Genomic DNA, 16440 nt, shown 5'->3' with positions numbered 1-16440 from the left:
ACCATAAAACAAGACTTTTAGTAAAGTTTAGAAAAATATTCTCACCAATTATTTGTCAAAATTTGGGTGTTTCACTAACTCCAATAATCGAAGAAAACTTTGATTATTTCTCTATAACGTTTCCCATGAGCCGAACCTTATAGATCTTAAATGATAATAGCTCTGCCAAAAAAGAAAAAAAAAGAAATAAATTTGAATGGAAAGGGTGGAGCAAATTTTAAATGACAGGCTCAAGTGGTTTAAATTAAGGTAACAGAGGACGCTTGTGAGTATTCATTTAGTCGACAATAATGCTCGATCCGGGTCACATCTCTTTCAAGAATTTAAGTTTGAATTTGAGGCCAATGATACGAATGGTCGACCTTTGACAATGTAGACACAGCACATCTTAAGTCTCTCCGAAATAATGTGCACATTCAAAGTTTCTTCAAAGGAGCAACGTGTCTACTCAAACAAGCATATCATGCATCAATAAATTTGACAGAATCCTCTATAAAATCCTGCACTAGATGGTTGATGGAATATGTTTCATTTTCTGAATGGAAATAAATATCTTAAACAGTGTCATGGTACAGTTGGGCGATATGGGATTTTTTGTGTATCGCGATATAAACATTTTTTTATCACGATAGGTTCAAATATCGTGACATAGAAATTTTCCGGAAATAACCACAGGTAAATACACCGAAACACAAGCAGATTGAGTATCTCGTTTATTGTTTCTGCTTAAAAATATTTGAAAACTGGCGCATTAGACTCAAGATCTAAGACACATTGGTGAGGTTGGGTTATTCTCAATCTGACACAGTTATACTTTCGTCTTTCGAAACCATCTATCTAATGTTGCATTCCCGTTGTTATGTATATCATGTACATTATATCATTCCCTTATTAAACTCTAGTGTTTACAAAAAGACAAGAGTGTGAGGGATTCTGTAACATGTAAAGAACTTAAGAAGTTTCGGAAGAACCAATAATTTCGTAGGAAGCAGAGTCATTGGATGAAAGAGGTTAGTTTTCCAAATTCTGGTCAACCGCCACAACTTGCCACAATAGCGCCAGGGTTGTAGAAAGTTGTTGAAATCCTTGAAGGAGTCATGTTACATATTTTATAAACGGTTTCTATACAGCCATTTTGGTCCATTTTATAAAATATAATTCCCAAACTGATCAGCATAAAATTACCGACTGAATTTAAAAATATATAGATGAGGTTGGTTAACGTTTATTTGAGCTCAGTGTAACAGCTGGGTTGTTCGGGGTTCGTAAGTGACGGAGTTGACGGAGTCTCTTCATTAATCAGCCAGTTATCAAAATTATTGAATGTCTACATAATACTCAATCAAACTTGCAAAATCTGAAAAATATTGAATAAAAACACATACACGTCTTTAGCTTATTAAAAAGACAATGGGTGATTTCAAAGTTGGTGTTAACACCAGGTGTTTACACTAAACCCAACACTAACACCAGTTTCTACACCAACTTTGTAATCAATCAACGGTGTTGGTGTTAACACCTGGTGTTGGTGTAACCCTGTTTCAAAGTTGGTGTTGGTGTTGACACCGACAGCGACACCAACACTAACACCCATTTCCACACCAACTTTGTAATCAAGCTGCGGTGTTGGTGTTAACACGTGGTGTTGGTGTAACCCCATTTCAAAGTTGGTGTTAAGTGTCAACATGCCACCATCTTAACACGGGGTGTTGAGCTTAACCGAAGCTGGTGTTTTTTCGCGTGAAATTTACAGGACTTTCTATAGGTCCAAACACCCAGCCCCTAGGGCATAACACCAGATTGGTTTCAAAGTTGGTGTTGGCAGCCATGATGTTTACTGACCTGGACTTAGTGTTTTTGCCTTTGGTTTAACACCACTCATAGACACGTGGTGTTGTCAACCGGCGTTAACACTTGACATGGTGCTTGGGGCTTTGAATAGACACCAACACCGACACTGACACCTAACACTAATAAAAACACCAACTTTGAAATCACCCAATGAATTAACTCTAAATTCTACAAATGTGGAAAAATTGGTGGGCACATGAATACTAGTCTAGGGTTGGACAGGTTCGGATTAATTGATAACATAACAAATAAATGTATAAGATATGCAATATAGACTAACCGGAGGTGCGAACTTAACATTTCATACAAAAATAAGGACCAAATATATTAACTTTTACCCGATTTATGGAGATTTGTAACAAAAACAATTCCTTTCCTTGAAATATAGACCATGCTCATTCGTACCTGTTTTCTTGTCCCCAAATTAAGCCTAGTGCGCAGGCTAGTCTTACTTTATTACCAAAATCAGTGCCTTTTAAATGACCTTAAGCTTATGCAACAGGGACATAACTGGTTGTTTGACAGCAGTTACTCTCTGTGAGAAATCTCTGATATCGCGAAAATATCGTCATATCGTATCGTCCAGTCTGATTCTCATACCGTCTTTTTTTTCGATAATATCGTCATATTGCTCTGCTCTAGTAAAAAGTTTTCACTAAAAGATCCAGCCGTTAATTTTCACTACCTACATGTTTTCAAAACATTAAGTAAGTTTACATAAACTTTTAAGTTCGTTATGCTTTTTTTGTAGGTGAAAGATAACTATTATATGGATTTGAGTAAAATAAACACCATATAGAAATATGTCTCCTACGTATTCTAAAGATATATATTAATAATATCGAGCCAAATGTAATAAACCCTGTGAAACAAATTCAGTTTAATCAAGTAGTTACATAGATGTAAATAGCATAATATTTTTTTAATATTTTCAGGTATAATTTACAGCGTTTTTGATAATGAAAAGTTAGCAAACTGCCACACTAATACGGTCACAAGGTATTTTGGTTACAGTAATACGGTCACAAGCTATTTTGGTTACAGTATTACGGTCACAAGGTATTTTGGTTACAGTAATATGGTCACAAGGTATTTTGGTTACAGTAATACGGTCACAAGGTATTATGGTTACAGTAATACGGTCACAAGGTATTATGGTTACATTAATATGGTCACAAGGTATTATGGTTACAGTAATACGGTCACAAGGTATTATGGTTACAGTAATACGGTCATAAGGTATTATGGTTACAGTAATACGTTCACAAGGTATTATGGTTACAGTAATGCGGTCACAAGGTATTTTGCTTACAGTAATACGGTCGTAAGGTATTATGGTTACAGTAATACAGACACATGGTATTATGGTTACAGTAATACAGGCAAAAGGTATTTTGCTTACAGTAATACGGTCATAAGGTATTATGGTTACAGTAATACAGACACATGGTATTATGGTTACAGTAATACAGGCACAAGGTATTATGGTTACAGTAATACGGTCATAAGGTATTATGGTTACAGTAATACGATCACAAAGTATTATGGTTACATTCATACGGTCACAAAGTATTATGGTTACAGTAATACGGTCACAAGGTATTATGGTTACAGTAATACGGTCACAAGGTATCATGTAATACGGTCACAAGGTATTATGGTTACAGTAATACGTTCACAAGGTATTATGGTTACAGTAATACGGTCACAAGGTATTATGGTTACAGTAATACGGTCACAAGGTATTATGGTTACAGTAATACTTTTTTTCTATTATTCTTTACAAATTGATAAGAGTGTAATTATATACTTGATTTATTTACCAGATAAAGATTTACTTCCGGAAATTGTAAGCTTAGAAATACAGGGGTTGAAAACTAACAGGCGAGAATTAAATCGAACATAATAACATTTAATTTAAAAAATTTAATCTTATGGGTTTTTTTTTTCAGATAACACATTAGTATTTATTGGAGACAACGAGAACATTAAATGGTACTAAATTGGATTAGATAACTGTGGAACTGTACACGAATTTTGGAATTCTTGTGAACCAAACAATATCCACGGCGGAGAACAGTGTGCATACGTAGCAGTTAATGGAAAATTAAGATTTAATCATAAGTTCATAAAATCCACAAGCAAATGAACAAGATAGAGAAAAAATACCACGATGAACTTTTTAAAAAGATTCGATAGTTCACAATAGCTAAATAACAATTATACGTATCAACTCAATATGTACATTAGACCATTACATGTATAGGGGTTTTCAAATAGTTGGAAAAAAAACTCGACGACGACTGGGGAATAAAATACGACTGACGACTTTGACTAATTGTGACTTCAGGACCGATGACACACTAAATTGTACATCACTTGTGAATCAAGTCCATTTGACGCGAGGTGCAGAACAAAATATCAAGGAAGCATAAAAAAATTCTAAAAAAGTGAGAAATATGTCAGATTGTTCAATATCTTTAGACTTACAAAATCCACAGACGTCTGATTTAAAAAATAAATGATTGGTGTATTTCGATTCTGTCGGTGACAGAAGTACACTTTTAAAAAAATATATGAAATGAATGGAGTTTTACGTCCTACTTTTCTCTTTTCACCATGTGGACTATTGAAGACGGGCAACGCCATGCAGGGTACAATGAGGGAAATTTTGCCAAGACAGTAGCATTAGCCTGCTCTTTTCAATTTCCAACTGTCGAGGGATCTTTAACGTGCACAGCCTGTGGCACACGGGGCCTCGGTTTATTGTCCCATCCGAACGACTAGACGCAGAACCATGTCTGCCCCTCTCACCTGCATCACTGACAGGGGGAACTGGGTTGAAAATCCGAAGTTATTATCTCGACCTATGCCGGGATTGAATCCTGGACCTTCAGGTTATCGAGCAAGCGTCTAACTCACTGAGCAACCGCGGCTCCCTTTGAAGTTTTTTTTATTAAAAACCACTTTGTATTAACCAAGCGAAAATAAATATTGAATAATAAATGACTTTCAGTATTTGCCTTTCACTGAGACTAATAGGTTTTTGTCTCCGATCACAATCCCGTGACAAATAAATGTGGTCTATTGATTGTTAGTGTAATTAGTTCATTCCAAAATCAAAGAATGTTACATATGAAACATGAAAGTTCAGAGTATCTTCTACTTGTTGCCAAGTAAAATGAGTAAAAGTCGAGGAATTGTGCTCTTTTTTATATTTTTTTAATTTTCAAACTGACGGAACTGTTTGTAAACAAACTCTCATAGTGAGATGTACGGAAATTTAGTTGGCTTGTATATTACCAAATGCGGTTTGTCGCTGTCATAATGTTTACAGACTACGGTTCTTGGTTTTGTATTTTAGCAATGTTTGTATGGAAATCGTCGTGTTGTACGAGAAAAACTTACTGGGGAAATTTTACCTTCACAGGACCTGTGACATTAAATTATTATAGTTTGATATTAAGGTCTAATGTAATGCTCTGTATAGCAACTTGTTCATCTCTCTACAACTGGGATCAGATTTATTATCAAGGAAAGGATTGTTATTGTTTAGCACCAAGTTATGTTAATGGTAAGGGAATGGTGACGACCAACAAGTCCACGTGGACGATATTCAAGGGTATGTTACGTCTTTTCTTGTTATTTGTGTAGGACTATTATATCATTTGCAAGAAATCATTAAAAAGGTCACAATGTCAATTGGTCACAGTAATATGGCCAAAAAGGAAAATGGTCGAATAAATATGGTCAAGGTAAATATGTCACAATCATAATGCAAATGATGGTGTTGGTTGGTGCCATTGTCGCTAATATTTGCCGCTGATATCGCCACGGAAGTACACTAAGGCAATAGATTGTATTAGAAACGGGCCTACCTTGTGACTATGCGACTGTGATCATTTTACCTTGTGACTATACGACTGTGATCATTTTACCTTGTGACTATACGACTGTGATCATTTTACCTTGTGACTATACGACTGTGATCATTTTATCTTGTGAGACTGTGACCATTTTACCTTGTCACTATACGACTGTGATCATTTTACCTTGTGACTATACGACTGTGATCATTTTACCTTGTGACTATACGACTGTGATCATTTTACCTTGTGACTATACGACTGTGATCATTTTACCTTGTGACTATACGACTGTGATCATTTTACCTTGTGACTATACGACTGTGATCATTTTATCTTGTGACTATACGACTGTGATCATTTTACCTTGTGACTATACGACTGTGATCGAAATAGAGTTAATTTAATTCATAAAAAATGGAAACTACTGAAAAGGAAGAATCTTACGAAAGTGAAACATCACGAAATTCACAAGAGGTTATGACTTTATGATAAATTAAAATCTCGTTGGAGTAAGATTGCCACTACTTTTAAACCATAAGTATTATATCAGCTATTCTTATAACAACCTCTACTGCACTAACAGCAAGTATATCCCTTCCGTTATTTATTCCAGTTATCTTACAGCTGTTCAAACATCCTTGTGTGGATTAATTACTATTGGCTATACCCCTAAAAAGAAATGTAAAACAAAAACAAATTTGATAAAAACATATTTAGATAAATTATTTATCTTTTTTGAAAGAAGTAAATCAGACAAAATAATAACAATAGAAAAACTAGAAGAATTTAATGAAATATTAAATGAATTACTAATTAAAATTGATTCTTTTGATAAATTGATAAATTTTCAAAAAATCATGGGAAAATACCCAAAGAAAAATCAGTATGAAATGGGAGCACGAATTAAACAGCTAAAAGCTACCAAACAAGTGCGCAAACCACCTAAATTTGTAATAAAACGAAAACCACCTAAATTTGTAATAAAACGAAAACCACCTAAATTTAGATCTATTAAAGAGACAAAATCTGAAGAAGAGATTGAAAATGAATTATTTGATTACGTGATTCGTGACATGATTGATAAATTTAATACTTTTAAAGGTCAAATTGAAATCAATGGAGAAATTTTTCAAGATGGTAAATTTAAGCAAAATTTTCAATTAGCGTTTTCAATGATAAAATGATTGAAAAAGTCGTCAAGAACATATCCGAAAAATCAGATAATACAGATTGGTATTTTGCGGGTCGTTTAATATTTCGTAAAAACATTTTCAACCAATCATAAGATCAAAAGTAGGAAAAGAAAGTGCTTTTTAGTATCAAGGAATATATTGGAAAACATTGTTACATTCCATCTGACGGAACATGTTTTATTAAATGTGTCAATCTTGTTTTAAAGCGTGATTTGACTCAGGAAATCAATGAATTTAATTATTCCTTTCCTATACATAATAGAAAGGGAATAGTGACACAAGCTCGAATTGGGAAATTCAATGATGGAAATCAAACTTTGATTCAAAATTATAATGAAACAACTCTTGGAATAAAATAAATAGAAGATAGCTTCAAACAAGATTGGAAATCTTGCAATGAACAAACTACAAACTTGTTTCAGAATCCAATCTATCGACCCATGCACCAAGACCAAAACCTGAAACTTAGTATGCGTGGGATTGTGAAACTTACACAGAAGAAACTGGTAAAACAACACCATATGCTTGTACTTTGTTTAATCTGGAAAAGTTGCGAAAAATGTTTGAAAGAATAAATGGAGTTTATCCAGACTTAAAACCAGATAATATCCCCGAAGAGTTCATATTTTTTTGGGAGTAAACTGTATAGATCAAATGTTAAAACATTTATGTTCCGTCGATCAAACACAGTTAACTCTAATTTCTCACAACGGCAGTGGTTTTGATAACTGGATTATTATTAAAAAAATAAGGCAAAATTAAGTCAATGTCTTCTCAAAACCAGTAGAGGCATAATTTGTTTATCAATATCTAATGTATTTACAGTAACAAGTTTACAGAAAAAATGGAATAGTGAAAAGAAATTTATCAACAAAAATATTTTCAAAAAATAAATTTCACCTGTTCCTATCAACATGTAGGAAACAGTTTAAAAGATTGGGGAAAATCATCAGAATTACCAATGAATTTAAGAATGATTGATTTAGATATCACGTAATTTAACGAAACGAATTGGGAATCTCGAATAGAAGAATGGGAGCCTTAGATATTTATGCTAAAAGAAGATACTATATGTTTAGCAGGATGTTTGATTAAATACAATCAAGTTATGAAATCTATGATAAATCAAGCTATTATAAATAATTTAATAGCATCTTCTCTATCTCTTAAAGGTTGGTATTATTTATATAAAGGAGAAAAAGTATGTCCTCACGTAGATCCATTCATCAGACACTATGTTAGACGCTATGTAATAGATGGTAGAGTTTCGACAAACATTCAGCTCGAATAAATTAAATTAAATATGTTAACTGTTGCAAAAGTATTTAGAGACGGATGAAAACACTCTAATTGACTTACTTAAAAAATATAAAGAATCTACAAAAGATCTATCGAGTCTTCACGAAGAGATGAAAAGTTTCGCAGTCCACTAAATTAATGGCATTTGACACTAATGGTCTTTATGCATCTGCTATGTGTGATGGTGAATATCCAAAAGCTGAATCAGTAAGAGCTTTCAAACAATCCGAAAAGAGCGAATTCGTAAAGATTTTTAATAAAGAAAAATTTAGAATAAGGTTTGCTATTTTATCTGTTTGGTTTGAACATCCAAACAATGTGTTTTTCAGCCAATACCAGCCAAAGACAAAATAAGTTATACTGTTAAAGAAGACGATGTAACCAAAACAAAAACTGTTGACAAGATAAGATTTAGAAATGGATTTTGTAACCACGTTCTCACTTCAGTCGACATACAATAAATTGTTCGAGCTGGTGGAAGGATTATCAAAATACTAGATGGTGTAGTCTACAAAGACTATATTTTGACTTTAAAGGAAAAAAGAAATGAATACAAACAACAGGATAATAATGTAGGTAGTAATTGCATGAAATTATTGGGAATTGTTATTTACGGTAAAACTGTCCAGATAGAATAAATACAGAATTTCATTTATGGTCTGAAGAAACTCATAAAGCAAATTTTTATTCAAATATAATTCGTTTCGAACAAGTAAATGATTATCAATACAAGTGGAAAAAGAAAAAGAACAACCCGAAATTATTGAACCAACAAAAACAACGAAATTAACTCCGAGTCATTTAGGATCATTCATATTAGCACATAGCAAAAAAATAATGACTAATTTTATTCACGTTATTGATGGATTTGTCAAACCCGAAATATACTATACTGATAGCATACACATGGAATATGGAATATGGAATATGGTTTAACTTCTGAAACGGAATATGGAAAGAATGATTATGGAGATGGAGGTATTATATTTGGTTCCGAAAGTAAAATACAATATTGTTCTAACTTCTAACGAAGAATTAGTGGAAAAGAAAACTTTTAAACGATACAAAAACTAAGTTGATTATCTTCAAGTGGAGAAGACATTGAGAACGAATTCGATAAACCTTGGAAAAAAAGTTTTAAAGACGTTGTTGTACTTCCGAAATATAAACAAAAGAAAGTGTTCAAGCATAATGTGAATTTGATTAAAAGAAAACCACCAAACAAATATGGAATAATGTATCGCTATAATGATAAAAATGAAAGTAACATGGATGAAAATTATCAATTCGATGATTACGATTACATACTTTTGGATGAAAATGAGGAAACGTGTAATTGAATACATATTTCTTCTTCACCAAGATATAAATATCTTCCACGTCCGTCTTTTACATCTAAATTGATTTCTTTGATCCCTGTTGAATTAATTGGTAGATATGTTGTTTGAAATGGTTTTTCTACTATGCTATACCCGATTGGAACTGTAAACGTAGGAATACTGAAAATAATTTGTTGTTTGTCTTTATTGAAAAAAACTCCATCAACCAAATTGCAATGAATGTTGATGATATCGACGTCGTTCTCAATATTAACTTTATTAGGAGCAAGAGTAGATTTGCTATACAATTTCTTTTCAAAACCTAATAATTCATTTATTGAGTTTTCTACGTTCAAATCTACTTTATGTTTGTCTTTTATAACTAGTTTTATTTTGTTCAGATTTAAAATTTCGAATTCAATATTGGATTTTCCTTTGTGACTTACAACGTATTCAGATATAAATTCGTTGATGGAAACATACTCATAACTACCTGGTGGTGGTAATGTTAATAATTTAAATGATCTCCCATTGTCTTTGAAATTTTCAATTGGTTATTCTTTTTATTGACATTTCTTATTGAATTATAAGCTGAAAAATATTTTAGTCCTAATTCATATTTTTTATTTGAATCAAGTTCACATTCATAGTTTAAGGTTAATCTTATTTTCGAGGATTTAGATGTTATTATTAAAAAAACAGTATTTAAATTGCATGATCCAAAACATTTTTATAATCGTCTTTACCTATGATTCCTTTTTCTAGAGAGAACCACAATCAAACTTCAACTTACAAGTAAGTCTCGTTAAATTATTCAATTCTACCTCGTCATAGATTACGTCACTACGTAGTCACGTGAGATTTTAACGCTATGTGTTCATGAACAAACAAGCAAAACTAAAACATATACTATATGTTTCAAAATAATTACATAACATACATTATCAATGCAATACACATTATTTGAACAAATCATATTATCAGATTAACAAATAACTAAAAAGCTCTGAAACACAAGTTGCTCTAACACAAGCCTAAGATGAGTTCATATGAGTACAGAATCTCCAAAGTTTCCATTTTCTAAAACTGTTTTACTATAATATTTTGAAAAAGCATTGGACCATCCGGCAGCCTTCAAGATAATATCCAAACTAAGACCTTTGGAATTCGCACTAGATGTACTAGCTGCACGTGTACTGTGAGCCTGAAAAATTCCAGTATCAATACCAGTCAGAGAGAGTACAACTTTAATCCACCTACTAATTGTGTCTTTAGAAACACATTTGTGAGGTTTCTGAAAACTTATAAAAAGTTTACTACAGTCACCCCTTAATTCAGATGTGACTTCCAAATAATGCTTGATGTAAGTCACAATGCACAATCTTCTATCAGGTGCAAAAGCTTTCAAAATGATTGGTTCTAAATGAGACCCAGGTCGTGTATGTTTTAAAGATAACACATCTAGAATCTGTTAATTTCATATGATTGATATCAACTAAATGAATTGTTTGTCCTCTTTGACCAGTCAATACAGCTAACAACATCACCACTTTGAGAGTCAGACGTTTTGAAAAGTTGTAACTGACGATAACGCACATTGAGCAGTATTTATTGAACTATAACCAAGTCCAGTAGAGAAAAGTTCTGCAAGGAAATTAACACCGTCTTCTAAAGATGGACTAAATGGATTAATTTCCCTCTGCTCACAATAACGGTCCCATCTGTCGAGATGGGTTTTGTACTGAGTCCCAGGTCTCCAACTTTTAAGTATGAGGTCTTTAGCCTGCTCTGAAAACTTTGCTTTATTGAGGGATCGCCGGACAAACCAGAAGTTGTAGCTTTTTGAACATGGGGTGAGGTAGGTTTGGTTCCTGAGGTAAAAACAAGAGTTGTCTCCCTTTTGGTAATACCAGTGGTCTGTTCACTAATAATCGAATCAACATTGGAAACCAGATCTGGGTCGTCCAAAAGGGTGCCACCACTATACCTGTACTCCTTTCCCTCTCTATCTTCTGGAGGGCTTGTGTCAGAACACTGAAAGGAGGAAACATATAAAAAATTTTACCCCACCTAATGGAGAATGCATCAATAGCGAAGGCATTTGGATCAGGCCTATATGCCACATATTTTGGGAATTGGGTATTTATTCTCGACGCAAAGAGATCAAGATCAGGAGAAACCTGTAGCTTCCTCAAAGCACCTTTAAGAAATTCACTATTTAATTTCCATTCTTTTTCTCGCCTATCTTGTTTACTTTCTCTGTCCGCTAGAATATTTTCAACTCCAAGAATGTGTGCTGCAGAAAGCCAAACATTGTTTAATATACACCACTCCCAAATCAATTTTGTAATTTTATTACACGAATTTGAGTGACTAGTACCCATGTGATTGATACAAGCAATGCCAGTAGTATTATCCATCATGACTCTCACATGTTTTAATCTAAATGATCTTAATGTCAGTAACACTGCATATAATTCTAAATAATTAATATGGTTATCTTTCTCAATTGCAGTCCAGTTTCCACCGGTAGAACAGTCATTCTGTACACCCCCACCCCCTCCCCCCCCCCCCAACCTTTTTTGCTAGCATCAGTATAAATAGTAACATCAGGGGAACCGTGATCAATAACATTGTATGCCGATTTCAATGACTGTACCCACCAAGTTAATTCTTTTTTGGCTAGTGATCCAAGAATTATAGATGCTTCGAAATTACCTTTATTATGTTTCAAAGCTACAGTTTTCTCATTTTCTAAATCTCTGTAATACAATACCCCATATATAGTTCCAGGGAAACTGGATGTCATTAAACCTAAAATGACAGAAACATCTCTTATTGTAATTTGAGTTTCATTCAATAATTTTTTACAGGCCAGTTCTACTTTCTCTATTTTACTAGGAGTTAACCTCACTGTCATACTGACGAGTCAATCAAAATTCCCAGGAAAGTGATGCACTGTACAGGCTTGAATAAGGATTTAGTCGGATGTACTACAAACCCAAGAGCATCAAATAATTGTACCGTATCTATGACATTGAGTAAACACTCCTCATAACTGTTCCCTTGTAAATAACAATCATCGAGGTATGGTACAGACAGATGACCCAGTAATCGAAGTTTAGCGTACACTGGTTTAAGAAGTTTGCTAAATTTTCTCGGACAACAAGCCAATCCATTAGGAAACACTTTGTATTGATATCTTTCATTTCGCCAGAAAAATCTTAAATATTTTCTATGTTCGACTACTATAGGACAAGAATAATAAGCATCACAAAAGTACTCATCCAACAATTTTGTTTCACCATTTTTAAGGCGGAACCAAGACATTCCATTTTAAAATGCTGATATTCCACCATATCATTGAGTATTCTTAAATTCAAAATCATTCTGTGTGTTTTATCTTTCTTTTCACGAATAAATATTGTTGAAATGTATTCATCTTGTTTGTAATTAACTTTTTCTATTATACCTTTAGATAAGAGTTTCTTGCTTTCCTGATCAATTATGTTTGATTCTGTATCAGAGAAATTAATGTCAAAAGGAATGCGCCTTTGTTTTGGCATATGCTCAAACGGTATATGTGCACCCTGAACAATATCCAATATTTCAGGGTCAGATGTTAAGCTATTCCAACTATCAAAGTGGTGTGAAATTGAGCCTCCTTTGAACAATGACTTTTTGTCAATAAAATAATTTTTAGATGTATGAAATTAGAATCTATACGTACCACTTATATCTTCTATTTTTCGCTTTTTGGTTCGTGGGCATAGCTTTTCTTCTTGAAGTTCCCCCGACCTCTTTCGCGAAAAGGGTATTTCTGATATCCACCACTGGCACCATGATGACTTTTACTATTGTCGAATCGATTATGGTTGTAGGAGGAGTAATTTCCCATAGATTTGTTGACAGTTTTTGCTATCAAATTCGTTTCACGAACTTCTTTCATTTCTTTTTGAAGATCGTCTCCAAAAAGTAGTTTGGTTACAGGAACCATATGTCCACATAATGGCTTGTAATCATCTTGAATGTAAGGCCGAAGGTATTCTCTTCTTCTCAAAGAAATGTCATAATTGGCATGCCCCAACATACTCACAGCATCTGTCAGTTTTGAGACAAGTTCAGGAGCACCATTCATAGCGACCATATTTGAAGATACTAATTCCAGACACTCAATGACAGCAGAGCTTGCCGTAACAATTGTTCTCTGTATATTAGAAGTGCAAGTATCCAAACCTCTGATAAAACGGTTGAGCTTCGACTTGATTGGTAAATTTACCTCAGGCACATAAACACCCTCGCAATTACGGGGTATACTGTATTTATCAATTCGTTCTTTGAGTTTGTCGAATGATAGTCGTGTCTCGAATCGTTTAGTGACAAACTTGGCTAATTTATCATTGATTTTCTGTCCTGATTTAGAGCAAAGTTGTAGCTCGTCTTCAACGTTGTCAAGAAAACTATCGAAACTACTACTGGCACCCCCGTCACCTTGACCTTCGTCAAGTTGGGAGCGGTTTGTATTTTCCTTATCTGGAACTTTATAGGACTTTGGCCGATTAACATTAGCCATGGCAATAAAATATTTTTCAGCCTCATCTGAAGAAGTGTCAGACACTCGACGACGGGCTTTCTTCTTGGGAATGATAAATTCCTCCGGGAGCTTTCGTTTTTCTTCAGCAAGTCCGGTAAAGGCCTCGTTCATGGTGTTACGCCAAATTCTGGTTGCCCGGAGCCAGCCTAATTTTACTGCGTGGTTATCTTCCTTTAGAATTTACACAGTCTTCATGTGTGATAATCGAGTCTAGTTTCAAGGTCACTGACGTCATAGTTTGCAGACGTCATTGCTTGGTCAAGAACAAGAAGGTCAAAATAGGCTTAGCGCATTAGTAAAGATTCAAGGACCGCTTTGGGATAAATAGGCCTAAAAATTCGGTAATATTCTAGTTTAATATTTTTTCCATTTAAAGATGTATGTATTGTAAATGAAAACGTCAGATTCGTATGCAAAATGTAGAAAACCAGTCCCCGCACAGAAATTAGCACTTCCGGTTTGACATGCGCATAAGATATAAACATAAGCCATCATAGTGACGTTAGTTGTAAGTGTTTAAGTTTTATGGTAAATAGTTTATTTTTGTTTGTAAATAGTGTAAATTATTGTTATTTCAGTCAATCATCAAGAGCCTCATAAAAGCCAAGTTAGAAGTAGTAGATAGTATTAGTAGTGGCTGGAGACTTTCTTATGCATTGACAGCAATTAGTGACTGTTTATTATGCCGTTAGATAAATTGATATTTAGAATAATTACTTTTTTTTTAAAACCAATATAGTTTGTGGTCGCTATACATGGATTCCATAAATTGTGCGATATGGTCCATACTGGTCTCAATATTCTTGAGAAAATTGTTCCCTACTTGTAAAGAAGTAATCTCTGATTTCGAAGTTCCAGGCAGGCTCAACTGACTACTATTTATCTTCTTAGTAGAAGCCATTTTTTGAGTACCACGAGACAAATCATCGGAGTCTAAATCAGAAGCAGACGCCAAGACGGGATTTTTAAAACCATCCGCCATTCTAGCAATTCGATGAAATACAATCGAATTTGTTAACAGGAATGATTCGGACAATCAGTCAACGAATCTTCAAACAAACTTTGGTTACTAGAAACACAAAGTTTAAAAGTGTGAATGTTTGACGGAGCGAGAGTATAGATAGACGTCTACACCACTCGACAGCTAAGAGCACACTGACGGTTACAGCTTTGGCGCTTCTCACGTGACTACGTAGTGACGTAGTCTATGACGAGGTAGAATCAATAATAAATGTGGGATATTTTATGTCTAGATTGTAAGTCGTTATGACCTCTGTATAGAACGTAAATAATAAAGTTGTGTTCGCCTGGGTATGGAGCGAAATGGGCTAGTTGCTCGCCTGCTAATACTACTATACGACTGTAACCAGTTTACCTTGTGGACAAGTAATTTTGTGACTTTACGACTGTAGCCATTTTACCTTGTGACTATACGACTTTGACGACCAATTCACCTTACCATTTTACCTTGTGTGACTATACAACTGTGACAAATTTACCTAATGACCATTTTACGTTTTGAATATCCGGCTGTGACCATATGACTCTGACCAGTTTACCTCGTGACCATTCCGACTGTGACCATTTTAACTCTCAACCATTCCGACTTACGACTTTAGTGATATAACGTTCTTTGAGGTTCTACCGTAATTGTTCTATTATTGAATTATTTCGATTGGTTTTTAATTATGTTGTTATCTTTAGACGAATGAATTTGTTATCTTTAATTTTCAGATCTATTTTTTATTACCTGAGGCGTTTGAATAATGTATATTTCAGACAAAAGTTATTGTACGGAGAAAGGATACACCATATTTCCAAATCAAAAATACTGTTTGAAATATTTTTCAATGGCCCAAACATGGGAGGATGGCAACACAAGATGTCAACAAGACGGCGGGCATTTAGTATCGGTATATACTCAACAAGATTTTAATAATTTCAGATCTCTTTACACACGTAAGTTAATTTTATATTATATTGACTCGCTTTGTTGTCAACAACGGCAGTCTGTGAAATGAGAGCCTCAAATTTTTGGATGGTTTGTACTTGATTTTATGATTACTGCATACGCTTCCCTGGTCACTATCAACAATATCAAGGTGGGTTATTTTATAGACGTCATAGATCTAATCTCGTCTAAAAACAGAAATTAGTGAAAGGTAAAACTCATTAGACACCCTTAACTCTAGCGTGTTCCGTGTAATTCTTTTATAGATATGTCATGGATCAGTACACGTGACACTGTAGTTTCTATATTTCATTTCAGATGATCATTATGTATATGTCGGAGCTCGCAGAAAGCGGGATAGAAC

The 16440-nt window shown here is 34.0% G+C and overlaps 2 protein-coding genes across 2 annotated transcripts; one reads left to right on the top strand and one right to left on the bottom strand.

Moving 5' to 3' along the window:
• Nucleotides 1-4470: 4470 nt before the first annotated feature.
• Nucleotides 4471-6904, top strand: LOTGIDRAFT_172850 (hypothetical protein; the record flags this gene model as incomplete). Its single annotated transcript, XM_009050032.1, has 2 exons — nucleotides 4471-4505; nucleotides 6334-6904. 2 exons carry the CDS (start codon nucleotides 4471-4473, stop codon nucleotides 6902-6904), a joined length of 606 nt encoding a protein of 201 aa, XP_009048280.1.
• Nucleotides 6905-9512: 2608 nt separating this feature from the next.
• Nucleotides 9513-14236, bottom strand: LOTGIDRAFT_172849 (hypothetical protein; the record flags this gene model as incomplete). Its single annotated transcript, XM_009050031.1, has 3 exons — nucleotides 9513-9711; nucleotides 12195-12345; nucleotides 13330-14236. 3 exons carry the CDS (start codon nucleotides 14234-14236, stop codon nucleotides 9513-9515), a joined length of 1257 nt encoding a protein of 418 aa, XP_009048279.1.
• Between the last annotated feature and the right edge of the window lie 2204 nt (nucleotides 14237-16440).

This window comes from Lottia gigantea (genome assembly GCF_000327385.1).
Source record: "Lottia gigantea unplaced genomic scaffold LOTGIsca_143, whole genome shotgun sequence".
In the NCBI taxonomy this organism is placed as follows: domain Eukaryota; kingdom Metazoa; phylum Mollusca; class Gastropoda; family Lottiidae; genus Lottia; species Lottia gigantea.
The sequence above is the reverse complement of the archived record's forward strand: the minus strand, read 5'-3'. Positions and strand labels throughout refer to the sequence as shown.